This window comes from Phyllostomus hastatus, unplaced genomic scaffold (assembly GCF_019186645.2).
Source record: "Phyllostomus hastatus isolate PE091 unplaced genomic scaffold, TTU_PhHast_1.1 phas_contig_86, whole genome shotgun sequence".
NCBI classification, from domain to species: domain Eukaryota; kingdom Metazoa; phylum Chordata; class Mammalia; order Chiroptera; family Phyllostomidae; genus Phyllostomus; species Phyllostomus hastatus.
In genome coordinates this window covers 32,562,985-32,584,380 of record NW_025333977.1, presented here as the reverse complement: position 1 = coordinate 32,584,380, position 21,396 = coordinate 32,562,985, and the positions used below count along the sequence as shown (strand labels likewise).

Here is a 21,396-nt window from a genome sequence, read left to right as displayed (position 1 = left end):
AGTGGGCAACCTTCACACATTTGCTGGGCTGTAACACAGCAGGTGTAGCTGCAGGTTCTGGTCCCAGTGGCGTAGCAGCAGGAAGAGACCCCGGGCGGCAGCCTTGAGGGCAGCCAGGTCAAGGCCGTCGGGCAAGTGCTGTGCCCGCAGCCAACAGTCAGCTTTAGCTGCTGCCAGTTCCCACTCGCTGAAGGCAGCAGCACAGCGATGCTCCAGCCACGCAAGTGCCACTGCGGTGGCCCAGGTCCTGCCCCGAAGGTCGGCACCACCCTGCCCTCCTGCACCCTCTGAGGCCTCTGTGTCTGAACCCTGCCCGCTGTCCACCTGGCCTGTACCCTCAGAGCCTGAGCTGGGGGATGGGCTGCAGGAAGCCGTGGCACTGTCACCCTGGCTGACACCAGGGCCCAGGAGTGCCCAGGGAGATGAGGCTGAGGTGGGGCTGAGGCTGGCGCGGTGCGCAGCGAAGGGTGAGGCCCGGCACAGGCGCTCCTGTGGGATGTGCACCGCAGTGCAGAAGGGGGCGTCCAGGCGGAAGGAGCCGGGGGCCTCCTGCAACCGCACCTGAGGAGAGAGGAGGTGGGGGGAGAAGTGAGCTGAGACAGCCCTGGCCCTGGCAACACCACCCTCCACCTCCCGAGTCCTCACCAAGGGCAGATAGTCATGGTCGCTGCCTTCACTGTGGCCACCACTTGTCTGGCGCGTGTTGGGGCTGCAGAGTCTACTGCTTTCTGGGCCTGCAGTCTTCCAGCGACCCAGACCGAGCCTCAAAGGAGGCTGTGGGGACATGTGTTGAGGACCTCCAGTAGGGGCTGCAGGGTCCCCCAAAGCAGACTTGGAGTTGTCATTTTGGTCCGGATCCAAGCCACCTGCCAGAGAGCCACCCTGAAGTCCTGCCTCAGAACCAGGCAGTGCCATGGTGACCCCTTAGCCCAGGTGCTCCCTACCACTTCCCCAAACTTGAGTGTTACCTTTACAGCGGACAGCTGTGGGGAGAAGCGCTGCATCTAGAGGGCCCTGAGAAGCAGGAGGGGTGCATGCTGGGGTGCCTGGGGGCTCAGCTGGCTCTGCAGGGGCACAGGAGACAGGGCTGAGGTTTGTCTGGGAGGATAGCCAGTGAGATAAGGACCAGCACTAAGAGCTTACCCAGGAGGGACTCTACCTGAGCTCCGCACCTGCAGGGCTGAGGGCAGGACCTCCCTAGTGGCAGCATCCACAGCTACGGGGCAGGTGAAGCAGGAGGGGGCAGAGCTGACCTTGCTTGTCTGAAGGGCTCGGAGCCGGGACCTCCGGGCATGGCCTGTGAAATCAGGGAGCAGTTTGCTGAACAGGATGGGGTGCGCGCCCACCACCCACCCTCTACAGAGAGCTCCATAGAAAAAATCTCGGTGTTCCCACAGCTTCTCTGTCCTTGAACGGAGTGGAGTTTCTCAGGGTCAGGACCAGTTTGGACTTTTTGACTTGGACAAGGTGGGGTTAGGTTGAACCTCCCACCCACAGCAGGGCTAGGCCTCCGGGCCGCCCACCATTCAGGAAGCACTGACTGGCGCCTTTCCATCCACGCAGTTGAGCACTGTCCGACAGAACTTCCTGTGATGATGGAACTGTTCTCTATCTGCATGATCCAGTGTGGTAGCCGCTAGTCATGTGTGACTGGTAGGCACTTGGAGAATAGCTAATGTAACTGAAGAACCGAAGTTTTAACCGTGTATGACTTGAATAGTCTTCCTGAATGACATTTGTTTTTATGTTATGGGCACTGAGAATCCTTACAAGATCTCATTTCCCTCTGGTGGTTGCTAAGAAGCTTTCTAATTTTGGGTCCCATGCTCGAAAAGGCACATAACCTCATGGTGTGCATCTTTAATAAAATTTTATTCTCCCATCCCTTTTATTATCCATTTTTCCCATTGCCCCGCCTCCTTTTTTCCTCGTTAGTGTGGGTGAGCCCCCTCAAGTCGTTTGTGTGCAAAGTGAGGTGCAGAGAGCGATCAGACACACAGACCGGCTCCTCTGCCACTCCGCCCCATACAGGTCCCTTGGTCCCTGGTGGGGCCCCGCCAGCAACTCACCCCAGTCCGCCATGGTCTCAGCCCCTCGGAGAGCCAGCTGCTCATTGTCCCGGACCACGGAAGCCGCTGTCAGCCGATGGAGTGCTTGGTCCCAAGCGCCTTCTCTTCCAGGGGATGATGGAGGCCGTGAGCCATCATCCCCAGGCCCCCAAAGTGTCTCTAGTCCAACACCCACCTCCCAGCACATAGGCTGCTCCCCACACAGGGCCCGGATCACCACATGGCAGCGTGGGGCCTGGGGAGGCAGTGGCACTGCCGGGGTGGCCGGTTCCCCGTCGGGGGGCACGGCCGTGAACAAGAAGGGTGGCTCCATCCACATGTCCCAGTCCATGGGGGCTGGGGAGAGCAGGGTTCCTGAGGAGACAATGGCAGGGATGGGGCAGGGTGGAGCCCTGGACTCCACCTTCCCAAGATCTCGGTGTCCGAATCCAACTCTCCATCCACCCCTCACCTGAGTCATCGACGCCTTGTCCCAGCTGCTGCCCTGACTCAGGGCCTGTCCTTTCTGGTGCTGCACCCAGAGAGGGGTGCCGGGGACGGCCAAGGACTGGGTTCACCCGGCCTGGGGGTGATGAGAGGCTTCGGCCAGCCAGAGCCGCTCTGCGTCGACGGCCCAGCACCTCAGCACTCAAGGCCCCAGCCTGCATGTGAGAAACGGAACCCACCAGTCAAGAAGTGCAGAGCTCCTGGCCATCACACATACACCCACAACTGGCCACATGCCCCTTTGCCTGAAACCCTGGTCCCCTGCCGCCACCCTTAGGAGAAAGACCAGGCTGCTCGTGGGCTCTGACGCCCCAGTGCCATCTCGCTCCACACTCTGTTTCTCACTTAAGGTGGTCATTCATCTGTGTTTGTTCATGCCGTGTCCCTCTGCCTGGCTCACTTCTCCCTGCTCTTCCAGATATGGCCCCTGCTTTCCTGACTCCCTTGGACGGGGTTAGCCACCCTGACTCTCAGCCCCCAGAACACCACGACCCTGTGCTTGTCATTGCACGCTGCCTGGTGTCATCTCTGCGGGCTCACTGTGGTGAACGGATGCAAACTGAATCTCACCTTGACTGGAGCCAGTGGGGGTGGAGGCAGAGGGCAGGAGCGGGAGCCTGCAGGTTCCCCGCTCAGGGGAAGGCTGCGGCAGCCCTGCTGAGAGGGGGGATCCAGAGGGGCACTGCCCTCCGGGGAGCCGGGGCCCTGGGATCTGGGGGACTCGCTGCTGCCCGTGGAGCCCGGGCCTGGCTCGGGGCTGGCAGAGCAGTGGGTGAGCACATACTGCTCCCGAATGTACGAGGACTGGAAGATGCGACGCCATATGGCTGTGTCAGAAGAGGGGTTGGGTCCAGGGTCCGTGACTGGGTCCGTCAGAGCATCAGCACCTAATGGAGGCAAGAGAATGGACCCCGGCCCTGGCCTCTCCCACTGCCCTCCCCCCCGCCCCAACATACCCACACACATATACCCAGCTCTCACTCTGCTCTGAGTCCCCAGCAGCCCACGGGCTGGACAGCTCTCCTGACGCGGTGCCCGTTCCCACTGGCTCTGAGGTGCCAGTGGGATCAGTGCCAGGGCTGGTGGCGGATGGCACCTCCTCTGGGGATGGGAAGACGGAGCCACCCAAGCTCTGCCAGCCAGGTTCTTGGCCCTAGAGAAGAACAGCCATTGGGAAAAGAACCAGACTGTAGTTCGATGCTGCCTCTTTCCAAACAGGATTTAAGGTGGCCGACTGCAGGAGGCAATAAAGTTAACAAACCAGAAATGAAAGCCTAGTACTAAGGAAGGAGAAGCATCCGTACTAACCACAGGGTTACCAGAGCTGCTGTGGCTGAGCTTCAGGTCTGGCCCTGAGCTTCCTGGCAACCAGGCAAAAAGGCAAACAGTCCATTATATAGTTTTCATGATCAAAAAGGAAGAGGAAGAAGCATGCTTAGTTCTTTTTCTTCAAGAGAAAGCTTTTCATGATAAAAATAACTATCATGTCTCCAACTCCTACTATGTGTCAGGTACCCTACCAAGAGCGTGTACATTGTAACCTCTTGTTACAACGATCCTATGAAAAAAACTGAGTCCCAGGAAGCGTCTCAGAGAGGCAACTCGACTAGCCCAAAGTCAAATGGCTAGTGCCTGGCAGAGCTGAGACCTGAGGTTTCATCTAGACTGTGCTCCATCTGTCCCTAAACGTTACAGGAAATAACCCGATGACGCCTTCTGTAGGGCACTCTGTGAAGTAATGAGCAACTTTTGACAAAAATCTCACAGCAAATGCTGAGCTGTTCTCTGTGTCTGTGTAATCTGGTGACCTTTGGTAAAAGCCAAGGGCAACACTTCAAAGGACAACTCAGGGGAAGACCTTGAGAGCAGGTGGGTTGTAGTCACCTCGGGGGGCCTGGTGGATCTCTGAGGAGGCCTGGAGGTGGAGGGAGACCTTGGTGGACAGGCACAGGAAATGGGAGAAGGGTTTGGAAGAGATGCAGGGGCTTCTGCCACCCCAGGCCCACCTCCCACACCCCAGCCCAGGCCTACCCCAGGGGCGCGGGGCCGGAAGCCATCCACCCTAAAGAGTGAGCAGTAACCGAGCAGCTGGTCCCCGGGGTAGAGTGCTGGGATCTCCCGGGGGGTCAGCAGTGCCTCCACCGCATCGGGCACAAACCAGTCCACAGAGACGTCACTCAGAGCGGGCTCCAGTGCCTTCCGCAGAGCCTGCACCAGCTGTGAGGGGCGGCCAGAGGGAGGCCATGGGAGAGAAAGAGGTGCCACACAGCTGACAGCAGAGCCTCTGGCTGAGGGGATCAGGGTCAGGCTGGGGTCAGGGGAAGGAACCGGGCTAGGAACAAGCAAGGGGGCTGAATGCTCAGTCCTCAGGGCTTGGTCCGTCTCCTGGCCTGAGCTGTGCCATGTGAACGAGGCAAGACTTAGCGAGGATACAACTCAGTACTCGGACACACTAAGAATAGTATTTGGGGGGTGGTCAGAGGCTATGCCCCTCCACCTTTAGCCTCCTGAAGCCCCACACAGCAGCACCTGTAGCTCCTCCCCTGATTGGCATCTCAGGGGAGAGTAGGGACTGGAGTGGGGGAGAGAAGCCAGGAGACCCCACAACTGGACTGGGTTCTGGTTGAGACTCAGTGTAACTCAGGGGAAGGACTTCCAGGAGTAGGGAACAGGCCCTGGGCTGAAGCTCACCATGGGCTGCAGCCTCTCTCCAGGCCTCGGGAAGTAGGCCTGGCCCCTGCTGAGGGCAGACAGACCCCGGAGCAGCTGGTGGCAGGCAGGCCCTAGCCCAAAGGAGAAGCACCTGATGAAAGAAGAGAAGCCCGGTGACCTTCGGGACCCTCTCAGGGGGTCGATCTCAGGCCCCTGTCTCTGCCCACCCCATACCTTGCTGCCCCCCTGTGCCACCTCACGAGCTCCAGGGTTTGGTGGGTAGTGACAGTGGTAGGTGAGGCAGCAGTGAGCAGGAACAGCTGCCGAGGGTGGGCCCTGTGCTGGGGCTGCCTCATGGCCCAGTCCAGCACAGCCAGCACGTCTGGGGGACCTCCCACCGCCTGCAGGGTCTCGACACTCTCACAGACCAGCCTCACCGTGTCCTGGAGAGAGAAGGCATGGGCTGGGCCACGTGGGGCAAAAACGTCCCCTCTAGACCCCCAGATCCCGGACCACACTCACATCACTGCAAAGCCTGCTCTCTGGGAAGAGGGGCTGCACCAAGGTGCCAAACATGGCCAGGTTGACGAGAGTCTGGGACGGGAGCGACTTCACGGCTAAAACGATGGCATCCTGGGGAGGAGGAGGGAGGGCAGCATGAGGCAGGTCCCACGGCCCTGGTAGAGAGTAAGCAACACCAGATCGTGGGCCTTTTCCAGGTCATGTGTAAAACGAGGGCGTGGATGTGCTAATCTGGGAGAGGCCCTGTGTGTGAGACCTTCTGAGAAAGACTCTGGGAATGAGGACCTGGGAATGTGAGGGAGACTCTGAGTGTGTGCGAGACCTTTATGTATGTGACTCTGGATGTGTGTATGACACTTGGCTTTGGGATTAGGTGTGTCTGAATGCAACTTTACGTATGGGAGAGGCTCTTGGAGTCTGGGAGTGAACGTCTGTGTATGAGAAGGCGAGAGCAAGTGTGTGCGTGCACACAAGCTGCAGCCCACCTCAGCCCGCCGTCCCACCCACCCCAGGTCTGCCCACACCGCGCCCCCACAGGCCTTGTGTGCCGCGCTGCTGCCATCCAACAGGAAGAGGAGCTCTCGCGTAGCTGTGCCCAGGTGTCCCGGCTTCGCGCTCAGGTCTGGGCAGAAGCTCAGCATCAGCACGGGGTTCAGCAGGATGTCCTTGTGGAAGCGCCGCTGCAGGAACCACACCTGAACATGGGAGCCCAGATGCATCTGGGGCCAGGCTCAGTGCAGCTCCAACCTGGGCTGGCAGCAGGACCCAGCCCCGGGGCCTCTTTCTATCTTTCTAGCAGCCAGGTCAGGCCCCCAGGCAGCTATACCTGCCGGTCCACATCACTGTTCCTTCGCCGGAGCCTCTGGAAATCCCGGCGGGCCCTCACCCGGGCCTCATATTCTGCTGAACTCAGACTGCCAGCCTCCAGCATCAGGTGTGGCTGGTGGGGCTCTGGGGAGGAGGGGACACAACTCTGTCGGGGAAGTCTCTGTCTTTGGATCCCAACTGCCCAGTCCCAATGTCCTGGGAGGACCTGGAAGGTCCAGCCTCCTTGCACCACCAGGCCCACCCTCACAGCTGACTCAGTCCATCTGGCTTTGAGCCTGAACATCTAAACTTGAAAAATGCTACCCAGGTGGTCCTGAAGCTGGTCAGAGCTGGCCCACGGTGTGCCCCAGGCTCTCACCACTGGGGTGTAGCAGGATCTCCAAGGCCCGGTCACAGCGGTGGCTCTCAGCCAGTGTGACACAGATGGTGGCTGCAGAGCTGGCATGAGGTGGGGCATCTGCCCGCAGAGCATGAGAGGGGCTCTCCAGGCCTGAGAGACATAGAGGCGGGGAGGGGTGATAATCACCCCACTCCGAGTCAGCACCAATAGCATAAACATCACCTTTGCAGACCATGGAGGTGGGGGGCCAAGGGCCACAACTGATTCAGTTCAGCTCTCTCAGCCCGATCACAGACTGGAATGGACCAGAGGGGGTTTCCCTGCTTCCATGGGCTGGGAGGCAGATTCCCAGCTCGTTTCCCGGCTGGTCAAACCAATTACTGATTTAGCATTCTCCCCCACTTCTCGCACGAGGAAACTCCACTTCACCATTTGGACTGCTCTCACTGAAAGCCTCTCTCTTCCCATCGGTAAGTGGAGTGGTATGTAAATAAATGACACTGACAAACTGAGGGGTGTGTGTGTGTTGTACAGAAATGTCCAGAGGATGCTCCCCCACTGTGAGACTAGAGGTTTCTATGTCTTAGGTCCCTGTCTTCTTTTTGTCCTGTGTTCCTCCCATCCCTGAGCCTTGAATGATTTCCCAGTCAGCTACGCTGGGAGGGGCACCCACCTGCCAGTAGGCACGGCCCAGTCACGAGCATCTCGAAGGAGAAGGTGTACGGGGCAGGGCAGCGGGCAGGGCCTAAGAACACGTCCGGAGGGGCAGCTGGCTCTTCCCAGGCCGGACCTTCATCCTGAGGGCTGCCCACCCCAAAGCAGCTGGTGGGGCTGGAAGGTAGCATAAGGAGAGTCACTGGGCCACCACCGAGACCCTTAAACCCTCTGGCTGACTGGCCCCTTCTCCACCCTGCCCATCCCAGGGGCACCCTGCCAAAGCCCCCTCACCCGCACTAGACCCACAGAAGCCGAGGGAGGGACGAAGAGAATCACCATAGGCCCAACCTGTCGTCACAGAGCCCCGGAGGTCTGGGGGCGCCCGGAGGACCTGGCAGGGCCAGTGGGGTGAGCACAGAGGGCAGAGCCACACGCAGCACCCCATCAGGCCTTGAGGGCAGCGCCTGGCTGCTGCACAGGGTCACTGTCATGGTGCCCGCTGGGGTGATGAGGCCAGTGGGCAGCACCAGTGTGGACCGGGACTGGGCCAGATCCAAGACAAGATGACCTATGATGAGTGAGAAAGGGGGTCAGAGGGGGCTGGAAGCAGAAAAGATGAGGGAAGGTAGGGGTGGAGCAGGCACTGAGTCAGGGGGGCCTGGGCAAAGGGTGCTTGGTGTGGCTGGAGAGACCACAGGCTAGTGCACGGGTGATGCAGGATGGAGACATGAGATGACCGGCAGTAGGAAGAGAGGTGGATGGATGTTGAGAGGATCTGGCTGTCATTATAAAAGGGAGCAGTGACAAACAACACTGCTAAGGGAGGGCTGAGGAGGCCGTGCATGCCCACACCATGCCAAGGTCCTAGGGGACTCATCCCCTCTGTCCCTCCGCCCCTGTCTGTCCCTATCCACTCAACCCTTGGGCATAATCTGCCTAAAGGGCCATCCCTTGTGGTCTGACAACTCCCGTAGCCTGGGACCCCCAAAGCCCCTGCTCATGAGTAGAAAGGACTTCCCCACTGCCCACTGGGAGGGCTTCAGAGTTTCGGACCCAAGAGGACTTCAGGAGCAGTAATCTGCCTGGAAGCTGCCAGAGGGTGTGAAGCTGTGTTTGCACACCAAGTGCATCCTTTTACCTAGACCACAGGCTTGTTTGGAGATGGGGGAGCCCTGCTGCTATGGAAACGCCAGGTGGGCGGTGGGCGCAGCGGCAGCCCTACTTCACCTCCCTTCTCCACAGTAATCACTTATCCATTCTTTTGAGAAATGCTTGCTGAATAAGTGAAGGGGGGAAACACGGGAGGTAAGAAGGAAGAAAGGGGCTTCCTTCTCAGCCAGCTGAGGCTTGAGGACACCTGTCACCATGGAGAGAGCACAGTTTGAGCCTCGGCTCTGTGGCTAGTGACTCTCTTGTTTTGAGAAGCCTAAGTTTCCTCATCCATAAAATGGGGGGCCATAGTGATTATATCTCGAAGATCATTGTGAGGAATAAACGAAATAACACATGCAAAGCACCCAACACCTAGGAGACCATTGCTGTTACTTCTGTCACAATAAAAGTGAGAAGGAGAACTACGCTTGGATTCATCACATACCGCTCTAAATTCAAACGAGATGACACCAGCGACTGGGTTTGTCAGATGTAAATCACAATACACACGGGGTATTTCACAGCCATCCCCCAGCACAACTTAGTTCCAAACCTCCACTTACACCATCGCCCCTGCCTGGAGTGCCTTTCTCCTCCCCGCTTCACCACATCCCCCTTCCTACCAGTCAAATGATGGCTCCACTTCCTTCTGGAACATTCCTACTCTGGCTTCTAGCTATCTGCTGGGTTTACGCCAACTTTCAACACCACTGGGTTCTGTCCCACTTCTCACTCGAATGGTCAATCCCATGTGCGGAAATCAAATGAATGGACAAATGAGTAAATAAAAGAATGAAGTGCACTTCATAAAAACTAACACAGGAGTTGGCTTCCATCCTCACCCAGCCCCCACCCAGCCCCTTTGTGGTGCGAGATGCTGGGACTCGGAAGTGACTGAAACCCTGTCCCAGCTCCGGAGCTAGTGCTCCAGAAGGGGCGACAGACGTGTGTGACTGCCTGCTGTGTCTCTCTCCCTGGCCGAAACCCTTGGGTCAGGCCTGGGTCACGGTCCCCCAGCACCTGGCCTGTGCCAGGTGTGCACTCAGTAACTGTTGAATAAAGGGATGAATCAATGAGTGGAAAAAAGAATCAGTGGCCGGAGGGGGCAGGATGGGGAGGAGGAAGCGCGGGACGCAAGCAAAGCAGGTGCAGGAACAGACTGGCTTGCGGCCAGGGTTCCCTGGACTCACCCTGCGCACAGCGGCGGGGCATCGAGGCCCCCAACGCGGGACCCAGTGCGCGGCAGCACGCGCCCTGCGAACGACGCCTGCTCTGCAGCTGGAAGGAGACCCGCCGTCCCGCAGCCTCTGCCTCAAAGCCTGACACCACTTCGGCCTCGGCCAGCGGGTACACGAACACACCTGGGGCGGGGGGCACGAGCGGCGTCGGCTTCCGCCCTGCACCCGCTGCCCAGCGCCCTGCGTCCCCTCCGGGCCTCACCGTCCACTGGCTGCGCCTGCGGGTTGTGGTAGGTGAGCCGGGCCCGCAGGCTGAGGCAGGGTCCGTTGGCGCAGGCCCGGACCCAGGAGTCGGTGAGGGGCAGCGGCGTCCAGCTGGAGGGGCAGTACAAGCCGGGCATGGTGCCCTGGGGAGGGGTGCTGGGTGAAGGGGTGCGCAGGGTGAGCCCAAGGCAACCCCCGCGCGCGGGAAAGCCCGCGGGAGCTTCCTAACTCGCGCAGGAGGCCGGAACCCGCAGGGCTGACCCGGGGCTGGAGCCGGCCGACAGGTGCAGAGGGGCGGGCGCGGAGGAGGCAGGAAGGGGGAAGCGAGACCCGCATCCTCGCCCGTTACCTGGGAAGCCGGGGCGCCGCGCAGCTCCCGGCAGCGCGGGACCGGGGCGCGGAGGGTTAATGATTAACCGGCGCTCGGGGCGCCGAGCGGTCCCGCTTCTCCAGGGGCGGAGGGCGGGGTGGGGCGGGGGCCTCACAGCTGTTCCCCGACCGCTCCCCGGCCTCACCGCCGCGCGTACCTGCGGCCCCCGGGGCCCCGGCAGCCGCCAGCTGTCGGAAGTGGAGCGGGCGGGGGGTGGAAGACGCTCTGGGTGCCGAGCAGGGTTTTAAAGGGCTAGCGTGCTCCTGGGCGACCCCCGCCCAGCAAGGGGCAGCGGGGGCGGGGCGGACGGGCAGCCCCGGCCCGCAGGCTTCCTCCCTCCGGCGCCCCATCTGACCGGGCCGCTGGGAGGGGCTGCGGGCCGGAGGGGCGGGGGTCGGGACCAGAAGAGCGAGGTGGCGAGGCGAAAGGAGGGGTCTTTCGGAGCCACGGCCCGGAGAAGTGTGGGGCCAGCGGGGGTCCGTCCAGGGCCCCGCTCCCACCCTGGCGGAGCTCATCGGTGTGTCTGTGTGCGCGCGCGCGCGTGTGAGCGCGCGTGTTTGTGTGGTGGGGGCTGCGGTCGCCCCCCCCCCCACCTCCCCCTCCAGCCAAGCCGTCAGGGATGCTGTTGGCCGGGTCTCGGGATCGCCCCCTCCCCGCAGGCAGCCCCGGCCTCACCGTCGCGTCCTCGGCGGAGCTGCGGGCGCCAGGACGGGACCAGGTGAGCCGCGCCGCCTCTGCGCCGGGGGCCGCGCTCAGCTCCGCACCTGCGGGGCTCCCGCTCCAGACTCCCGCAGTGGCCGCTCGGAGTCCGCTCAGGGGCGTCGGCCCTGAGGGTGCTGGTCCCGCCCCGGCTCAGAAGGGCCGCCCCTCCGGCCCTCGGCCCCGCCTGCCGCTGCGGCGGGCCGCCGCTCCTCCGCCTCCAGCCCCTCCCACCCGGTGTGCGGGCCGCCTCCGCGCCGGCCCGGCGGCTCCAGCCAGACAGGGCTCCGCAGTGCAGCGACCGCGTCCCCGCCGCCGCTCAGCCACATCCCCCGCCGGGCGGGCTGAGGCCTCCGAGGCCCCACCCTCTCTGTCCTTCCGGAGGGGAGGCGTCCTGCACATGCAGCTGAACTGCTCAGCCTGCAGCCCCCTAGCACTGCAGCGGCCACAGCCATCCCAGCGTCAGCCCTCGCGCCGCGTCCCCCAGCTCCAGCTAGGCTCCCCATCTCTGCAGTGACCCTCCCTCATCACTGCAGCGAACCCCGATCCCCAGCACGCCATCCCCTTTCCTTCGCGGAGTGCCCCTTCGTCACTGCAGAAACGTCGCAGGCCTGCAGGTATCTTCAGCTTGTGCGACCACTTCAGTGACCACTCACTCCAAGCAGGGATCTCCCTCACTGCAGCGACTTCCCCGGCCAGAAAGCAGACAGCCTCCCCGCCACTGCAGTACAACCTCCCCACTTTTTCTGAGGGCGGGGAGGGTGGGCAGGATCACCACCTCAGGCTTTCACTCCCTGCACTTCAGCTGCCCACTGCCTTGGAAGTGAGACCTTCGAGTCTGCAGAACTTTCTAGTGGCTGCAGACTAGCCCTCAACTGTGGCACTGACCCCCACTCCATCACTGCAGCATGAAAAAACATCTCTGTTTGTGAAACAGCTTCCTTGATCTTAGCAGATTTTTCCTACAACTTGACAGTGTTATGCTGCAAACACTTAGGAAGTCTGTAAAACCTCTCCTCAGTCCCTGATGGGGAGCCTGGGGGCCCTGGGGTTCCCAGTGACTGTGCTGCCGGGTCACCCATCATGCCAGCTTTCTTGCAGAGGCCGCACTCAGATTCTGCAAAGAGAACTTGCAGACAGCTGAGAGTGAGGGGCAGCAGGTGGGGAGTGGGCTTTCAAGCAAGACTTGGGTTCTCACCCCTCCCCATTTTATTCTTCTGACTCTGGTCAGCACCACCCACCATCTGGCCCCAAGGGGAGCCCCTGCCTTCTCGAGCATCTGAGCCTTTTCCCTTGCTCAAAGCACTCAGCATGGCGGCCTTCACTTGGCCTTCTCCCAGGGAACTTCATGGTGGAAATGCACAAGGGTGACACCGTCCCAATGGCCCAGCCCACCGGGAGGATCTCTGGCTGTGGTCCCCACTGTCTGAGCGCCTCTCCTCCGTTCTCTGCTGAACCCATGCCCAGCCTCATTCTGAGTGCACTTCCCTCTTAGAGGCATGAGGAGAAACAGTAGGTGGTGACTGGGCAGATAGACCCTCCTGGTGCTCCAGGCAAGACCAGCCCAAGCCCTAAGGGCTCTGGGAAATCCAGGCAATGGCCACCTCCCCATGGTGGTTTTGTGCTCTGCCCCTTCTGCAAATGATCCAAAATCTGCATGTGGCTCTCAGGCCAAATGCAAAGCTGCAGGGCAGCAGTCATTAGGAGGGCCCCAAACACATGGAAATGAAGTAAGAGGTCCTTCTCTCTGGTCCCCAGGAGAGCCTGGATGTACCCCAGTGTTCCAGGAAGACAGCGTTCCTGTCAGAGACTAGATAGCACACTGGCAGAAGCCAAGCTTTGCTAGGAAGCTGGACCAGCCCTGAAGTCCTGCTGGGAAGGCTGTCTTGGCTGAAGGCAAATGGAGGGAGAGACACGTCAGCACCTCCAGCTCTACAAGAGGCATAAAGCACCCTGCAGGATGAGGCAGGGCAGTGCGGCATTAGGGAGAAAAGGGGCTTTGTGGGGGTGGCAAGCAGGATCTCTAAGGCCCAGCTGGGAGTGCTCTGGTGGTAGGGGTGTAGCATGGCAGGCAGCTGAGGATGATAAGGAGGAGAAGGGACAGCTCAGCTCCAGAGGGTGCAGAATCAGGTTCCGGGAGGCAGAGGAGGTCCTAGGCAGGGGGGCTAAGGAATGGAGTGGAGCTTGGGTAGTCTGCTGTGTGTCAGGCATAAAGGACAAGGTGGGTAATAGCCAAAAATATATAGACTGTCTTGAAGGGCTCATACTTGAATCAGAAATAGATTATCATTTCTTTTTGTCTTTCACAATACAGACATTTTTGAAGAGTTCTGGCCATTTTCATAGAATGCCCCTCAGTTTGGGTTTGTCTTGTTGCTTGCTCAGGATTAGACTCAGGCTATTCCCTCTTGGAAGGTATAAGTAATGGAGGTTTCTCACTACATCACATTAGGATGTGCGTGTCAGTTACTATTACTGGTGATACGAACTTTGATCATTGGATTCAAGTGCTGTATTAGGGTTCTCCAATTAGAAGCAAAACCAACAGGAGATATACCCATATCTATGTATGTGTTTATGTTATATATATTTTCATTTATTTGCTTATTATAAGGAATTGTCTCACCCAATTATGGTGGCTGGCAAGTGTGGGCCATCAGGCTGGAGACTCAGGAGAGTCAGTGGTGCAGGTGAAATCTGAAGGAGTCTGTTAGAGAATGCCCTCTTGCTGGAGAGATTGGTCTTTATTATTATTATTATTCTATTTTTTAAAGATTTTATTTACTTATTTTTAGAGAGGGAAGGGAGGGAGAAAGAGAGAGAAACATCAATGTGCGGTTGCTGGGGTGCAACCCAGGCATGTGCCCTGACTGTGAATCGAACCTGTGATGCTTTGGTTTGCAGCCCGCGCTCAATCCACTGAGCTATGCCAGCCAGGGCTTATTATTATTCTTAAGATTTTATTTATTCATTTCTAGAGAGGGGGGGGGGAGAAATAAAGAGGGAGAGAAACATTGATGTGTGAGAGGAACCTCAATTGGTTGCCTCTGGCACACCCCCAGCCAGGGACCTGGCCTGCAACTCAGCCATGTGCCCTGACTGGGAATCCAACCAGTGACCTTTTGGTTCTCAGGCTGGTGCTCAATCCACTGAGCCACACCAGAGGCTGGTCTTTTTATTCTACTCAGGTCTTCAACTGATTGGATGATGCCCACCCCTGTTATGGAGAACAGTCTGCTTAATTACAGGTCACTAATTTAAATGTTACTCTCATCCAAAACCACCTTCCAAGTTGACACGTGAAGTGAATTATATCACAAGTAAGATTGCCAAGTTTTTCCCCTGTAATGCTGTTCTTTCTTTTTGTAATTGAATAAGTATATTTGTGGGGAGATAGTTTGAGCCTATGTAACTATCCAATCTTCAGCAAAATCTTGCCTACAAGTGTTAGCATCCATTAATGCCCCAATTACTGTATTATTTTGTGCCAGTTTTATTGAGGCATACTTTATATACAATAAAATGCACTGTTCTTATTGTGGTCAAATACTGATAAATAAAATTTACCATTAACATTTAATACGTATAAAGTGTTGTGCCACCATCAGTACTATCCAGTTCTAGAACATTTTCATCACCCCAAAAGGAAACCCAATATCAATTAAAAAGTCACCCTCCATTTCCCCCTCCTCTCAGCTTCTAGAAATCACTCATATGCTTTCTGTCTCTATAGACTTCCTTATTTTGCATATTTCACACAGATCCTACACTATGTGGCCTTTGTGTCTGGCTTCTTTCACTTAGCATAATGTTTCTGAGGTTCACCTATGGTGCAGTATATATCAGTATTTTATTCCCTTTTCTTGGCTGAACAATATGCCGTTGTACAGATGCACTGCTTTTGTTTATCCATCATCAGTTTGCAAACATTGGTATTTCCCACCTCTTGGCTCTTATAAATAGTGCTCCTCTGACCCTTTGTGCGCCACTTTTTGTTTGAACACCTACTCAGTTCTTCTGGGTGCACACCCAGGAGTGGGTGTTGCTAGGTCATATGGTAATTCTCTGTTTAACTTATCGAGGTTTTCCATGCCAGCTGAAAAAGTTTACATTCCTACCAGCAACATACAAGGGTTCCCTGTTTTTTTTTTTTAACATCTTACCAACACATCAAAACCTCAATTTATTGTGTTTTCCTTTTATGGGTAATGCTTTTGGTATCATTTTAAGAACCTTTCACTAAGCCCTAAATCCCAAAGATTTTCTCTTATGTTAGCTTCTAAAAGTTTTATAGTTTTACATTTAATTTTTTTATTCATTTGAAATAATTTTTATGTAATTTTGATTCATTTGAAATAATTTTTATATGTCAAAATAATTTGGGTCAAGGTTTTGTTTTGTTTTGTTTTCTTCCTCTATGGATACTCAATCGCTCCAGCACCATTTGTTGAAAAGACTATCCTTCCTCCATTGAACTGCTTTTGCACCTTTTGTCAAAAACTAGTTGGTTACTTGCGCAGGGCTATTTCCAGACTCTCGATTCTGTTCCATTGGTCTGTGTGTCTGTCCTCCTGCCAATACCAAACAGCCTTGATTACTGAGGACACATAAGATATGTAAGATGACATGAAGTTGTGTAGAGTGATTCCTCCCACTTTATTCTTATTTTCAAAATTGTTTTTGTTATTCCAGTTCCTGTGCCTTTCCACATAAATTTAGAGTAATCTTGTCTATATCTACGAAAAATCTTGCTGGGATAGTGATAGGAATTGCATTAAACCTACCAATTTGGGAACATCTTTACTATATTGAATCTTTTTTTTTTTAGATTTTTATTTATTTTAGAGACAGAAGGGAGGGAAAGAGAGAGAGAGAGAAACATCAATGTGCGGTTGCTGGGGGCCGTGGCCTACAACCCAGGCATCTGCCCTGACTGGGAATCGAGCCTGCGATGCTTTGGTTCGCAGCCCACACTCAACTATATTGAATCTTCTAATTCAATGTGGTATGTTTCTCCATTTGTTTAGATCTTTTTATTATTCATTTTTCAGTTTATGATGGTGGCTACAAGAAATTGCATTTTTCTACACAATCATCACAATTAGGGAATTTTCCCATCTTGGGAGAAGGCCCCACTCTGAACAATGAGAAATGAAGGAGTAAGAATTAGCTGAGAGGATGGGAGAGGAGGTTTCCAGCAGAGGGAACAGTGTGTGCAGAAGCTATGAGGAGAAAGCTTGGAGCCTTCCAAGGAATAAAGGAAAGTTCTGTGTAGTTACTGCATTGTTCAGGGTTTAGAGTCTTGTTAAGGATTTCCAAATGTACTTGAAAACAAGTGGAAAGTCATTTGAGGGCTTTTAAGCTGGGGAATGATGTGATCGCACAGTGTTTATTTCAATTTAATTATATCTTTCTATTTTTTAAAATTGTGGCAAAGTATACATAACAAAATTTACCACCTTCACCATTTTAAGTGCACAGTTCTGTGGCATTAAGTATAGTCATACTGTTACAATATGTGACTATAATATTTTTAATATTATAAGATTAATAGATAGTTAGGATGTGAAGTTTCAAAGGGTGTTCAGTGGAAAGTAAAAAGCTATTCTTTCTTTTTTCCTCTGTCCCACTCCTAGAAGTAACCACTATTTTCTATATTCCTTCCACCATACACTGGAGAAATTATCCTATAGAAATAAATACTTGAGTGTTTAAGGGAACATGGTCAAGGATACAAATAAACCTGTTTTAGGGACAAGAGGAAAAAAAAAGAGGGAAACAACCTGAATGTCCACCAAAAGGAGAACTGTTGAGTAAGTGATGGTGTGTCCATACCATGGAACATCGTGTTATGCCAAAAAGAATGGGTTCTACTTAGGTGCATTGATGAAAGAAAAAGAGCAAACTGCAGAATGATGTGACTTCATTTTTATAAAAATAAGCAATTATCAGAGTTCTCTAGAGATAATATCAGGTAGTGCAAACTCCTGGCAGGAGAGGCAGTGATGAGAAGGTGACTGGATCACCTTGGCAGTCACTCTTTCCTTCCTTCCTTCTTTCCAAAACCCTAGAGCAGGTCAGTTACCTCCTCCCCTCTGGTTTCTCCCTAAGACCTTAAAAGGTTTAAACTTCTTGGTGGATGGCAGCAAACAGGGAGTGATCAATTATGGTACTTTATACCCTCTGCCCTAGGGTTCTTTCCTTCCCCTTCCCTTGAACTCACTGGGATGTGAACTAGAGTGGGCCTTCAGACCTTTCCCAACACTCCTAGCCAGGCAGAATGGCTGGTACCCTCAGGGGAATAGGAGCTCCCAGGCCAAACTAACCAGGCACCTAGTGGGGTCCAAGGGAAAGACAATAAACTAGACAACATATGCTTTCTAAGGTAGAAATATTCAAAGTATTCGTATAGAGAGATCAGGAATTTAAAATAAATTTTGATAAATACATAAGGAGAGAAAAGAAGGTGTCAGTAATGTTTTTAAAAAAATATTTAAAAAACAGCCCTGGCTGGTGTGGCTCAGTGGACTGAGCACTGGCCTGAACCAAGAGGTTGCTGGTTCAATTCCTGGTCAGGTGGCGCACACCCGAGCTGCGGGCCAGATCCCCAGTTGGGGTGCATATGAGAGGCAACTGATTGACGTTTCTTTTCCTCTCTTTCTCCCTCCCTAGGCCTCTCTCTAAAAATAAATAAATAAAACCTTTAAAAATAAAAAACAAAAAACAAATAACCAAGTGGAACTACTGATCAAAATATCTTAGGGATACTCCAAATTAAGATAACAAAACAACAGAAAAAAATCTCAAATCCTAGCATTTATTTTTTATTTTACTTTTTAAAAAGATTTTATTTATTTCTTTTTGGAGAGAGGTGAAGGAAGGGAGAAAGAGAGGGAGAGAAACATTGATGTGTGGTTGCCTCTCACACATCCCCAACTGAAGACCTGGCCTGCAACCCAGACATGTGCCCTGACTGGGAATCGAACTGGCAACCCTTTGATTCTCAGGCTGATGCTCAGTCCACTAAGCCACGCCAACCAGAGCTCAAATACTAGCATTTAAAAAAATGTTTCAGGACACTATTCATTTAATACCAAAATCTGAACTATTGCCCTGGCTGGTATGGCTCAGTGGATTGAGCGCCAACCTGCGAACCAAAGGGTCACTGGTTCAATTCCCAGTCAGGGCACATGCCTGGGTTTCTCGGGCCAGGTCCCCAGTGCGGGGTACATGAGAGGTAACCACACATTGATGTTTCTCTCCCTCCCTCCCTCCCTCTCTCTAAAAATAAATAAAATCTTAAAAAAAAACCCCGAGTGATCACAAGCCACATATAGTATGCAGTTCCCCCATTCATTGTGAATATTGATCTGTTTTGCAGCAGGAATGTGGATGTGTCTGATTTCAGGACAGTTTTGGATCCCACAGGCCCTGTGACATAATACATGGTGTTGCATTATTAGAGCATTACTGTACTCTAAGTTGGAAATATTCTAAATTCTGAAAAATATGTGGCCCCAAGTGTTTTCAGGAAGTGATTGTGGACCTCTTAGGTATGGAAACTACAGTTAAAATAAAGAACATGATAGATGGCATTAATAATAAGATGGAAATTATTGATATTCCACTATCTTGAATGGAATGGCTTAATAACAATGTTATTTTTTCCCCAGTTAATCTATACATTCACCACAATCCCAATTAAAATGCTGTGGGGATTTTCCAAAATGTAGTAAATTTACCCCAGTATTTATACAGCAATAAAGTTCCAAAATTAGCAAAGTCAATATGTAAAAACAAAATAATAATAATAAAGAGTAGTGCTTACCCTGCCAGATATGGTACTGGTACAAGAATAGATCAATAGAGAATACGAACCACGTATATAACATAATATAATTAATATAATTAATATAATATAAACAAAAACATAATGTGCAATAAATGTGGCACCACCATCACTAAAGAAGGGATAGGTTGTTAAGTAAGTAATGCTGGAAAAACCGGTTCACTGTGTGGAGAAAGGTGAAGACTGTGTTCCTATACAACATACACAGGGTGAATTTTAGATGGATTGAACTTCAATTTAAAAAACCTATACAATTAATAGAAAAATAACGAATGAAGTAAGTCAGTTAGAGAAAGACAAATACCGTATGATCTCACTTATATGTGGAATCTAATGAACAAAATAAACTAACAAAACAGAAACAGACTCAGAGATAGAAAACAGACTGACAGCTGACAGAGGGATGGGGCCTTGCAGGTGAAAGCAGGTGGAAAAGGTGAAGGGATTAAGCAAAGAAAACAAAAGCTCACAGACACAGACAACAGTGTGGTGATTACCAGAGGGAAAAGGGGGTGGGAGGAGGTAGAAGAGGGTAAAGGGGGGACAAATGGTGACAGAAGGAAATTTAAATTTTGGGTGGTGAACACACAATATATAACTGATGTATTACAGAATTGTATACTTGAAACCTGTATAATTTTATTAACCAATATCACCCCATTAAATTCAATTAAAAAAAAACAATGTTGCAGAAAACCTGTCACTTACTGGTGGTGGAGAAGGACTGAAACACTTCAAAAGAATAAATCCTTGTTGCAAAACATTGATGATTTTGATTACCATATTTTCAGACTATAGGATGCACTTTCCCCCAAATTTAGGAGGAAAGTGGGGTGCGTCTTATAGTACGAATGTAGCTTACCTGGCTCGCTGGGGGTGGGGCAGTGGTGGAGTGGGGTCATAGGTTATTAAATATTTCAGCACATTTTTTGCTTCAGAATTTTCTTTCCTATTTTCCTCCTCTAAAACCTAGGTGCATCTTTTGGTCCGGTGCATTTTATAGTCCTAAAAATACGGTACATAAAAATTAAGTATGGTTTCTCCACAAGGCACTTATTAATTACAAAGGGAAAAACAGCAATTTACAGCGTAGAAACCTGCAGACACCACCTTAACCAAGTAATCAAAGCTACCACCACCAGTAATGGGACAAATTGACATCACATGGGACCTGATCAGAGGCACAAAGAAGGCACAGCTTCACTTATGTGATATTCCTGCCAAAAATGCGCAGCAGAATCTAATTATGAGGAAACACCAGACTAACCCAAATTGAGGGATATTCTGCAAAATGAATGTCCTGTACCCTTCCAAAATGTTAAGGTCATGAAAGATAAAGCCCAAAGGACTGTTCCAGATTACTGGAAGCTAAAGAGTCAGGACAACGAAATACAATTTAGTGTGATCTTAGATAAATTTTTTTCTATAAAAGAAATGGGTGGTACAATTGACAAAAATTAGATAAACTCTATAGATTAGATAATAACACTTTCAATGTGTATTTCCTGATTTTGATAATTGTACTGTGGTTATATAAGGCAAGTCCTTGTGCTTAAGAAAAACAGCAGCAGCCCTAGCTGGTGTGGCTCAGTAGATTGAGTGCCCGCCTGCAGACCAAAGGGTCACTGGTTCAATTCCCAGTAAAGGCACATGCCTGGGTTGCAGGCCAGGTCCTCAGTGAGGGGGCCTCAAGAGGCAATCACATATTGATGTTTCTCTCCCTCCCCTTCTCCCTCCCTTCCCCTGTCTCTGAAAGTAAATAAATAAGATCTTTAAAGATTTAAAAATAAATAAAATCTTTGAAAAATAAAATAAATTAGAATGAGTAAAAACAACATATTGGGGTATTTAGAATTAAAGGAACCTTATGTCTACAACTTACTCTCACAGTTTGGGGGAAAACAAAGACACAGAGAATGATGAAGCAAATGTGGCAAGATATTAACATTTAGGGACTCTGGCTGAAGGGAAGAGCAGAATTCTTTGTAATATTCTGACACATTTCTCTAAGTCTGAAATTATTTTAAAGTAAAATGTTATAAAAATTTCTTTTTAGTGAAGGACACTAAGGAAAAAGTTAGTAGCTGGCACAATGAGAAAAGGTGTTCCCATATGTATCAATTTACAGATTCATCTGGTCACATGAATACAGATGAGGTTTGGAAAGATAACGATAAACCTGGTAATAATGGTTTCTTTAGGGAAAGGGGGACTAGAATTGGGAAGAAGGGGTTCTATATTTATTTGCATTCTTCAACTTCTTACAACACTCATGTATTACTTTTATACTTTAAAAATATTTTTAAAATTTGAAACAATCTCAAGTGTAC

General features: G+C 52.3%; 1 protein-coding gene across 6 annotated transcripts; it reads right to left on the bottom strand.

Annotated features, from left to right (window-relative positions):
* On the bottom strand, nucleotides 1-11,315 carry VWA5B2 (von Willebrand factor A domain containing 5B2). 6 transcript variants are annotated; one of them, XM_045851763.1, is made up of 20 exons: nucleotides 11,194-11,304; nucleotides 10,147-10,304; nucleotides 9,897-10,067; nucleotides 7,891-8,122; nucleotides 7,571-7,728; nucleotides 6,916-7,047; nucleotides 6,556-6,680; nucleotides 6,269-6,424; nucleotides 5,730-5,840; nucleotides 5,442-5,650; nucleotides 5,247-5,358; nucleotides 4,587-4,772; nucleotides 3,537-3,708; nucleotides 3,126-3,442; nucleotides 2,521-2,710; nucleotides 2,070-2,423; nucleotides 1,160-1,297; nucleotides 969-1,064; nucleotides 646-866; nucleotides 1-561 (listed from the first exon to the last, which is right to left on the bottom strand). In XM_045851763.1, exons 2-20 carry the CDS (start codon nucleotides 10,283-10,285, stop codon nucleotides 13-15), a joined length of 3,768 nt encoding a protein of 1,255 aa, XP_045707719.1. In that variant the 5' UTR covers nucleotides 10,286-10,304; nucleotides 11,194-11,304; the 3' UTR covers nucleotides 1-12. The 6 variants fall into 6 exon arrangements, with proteins under 6 accessions (XP_045707719.1, XP_045707721.1, XP_045707717.1 ...); XM_045851765.1 differs by having other exon boundaries at nucleotides 7,903-8,122; XM_045851761.1 differs by having other exon boundaries at nucleotides 1-866; nucleotides 10,147-10,291; nucleotides 11,194-11,315.
* Between the last annotated feature and the right edge of the window lie 10,081 nt (nucleotides 11,316-21,396).

Bases quoted from the DNA above. Each gene is read 5' to 3' on its own strand.
- VWA5B2 (XM_045851761.1), bottom strand. From the start codon at position 10,285: ATGCCCGGCTTGTACTGCCCCTCCAGCTGGACGCCGCTGCCCCTCACC. The intron at 6,425-6,555 runs GTATAGCTGCCT...TCCCATGTTCAG, and splicing joins ACAGTGATGTGGACCGGCAG to GTGTGGTTCCTGCAGCGGCG. The intron at 4,773-5,246 runs GTGAGCTTCAGC...CGCCCCTCACAG, and splicing joins GAGAGAGGCTGCAGCCCATG to CTGGTGCAGGCTCTGCGGAA.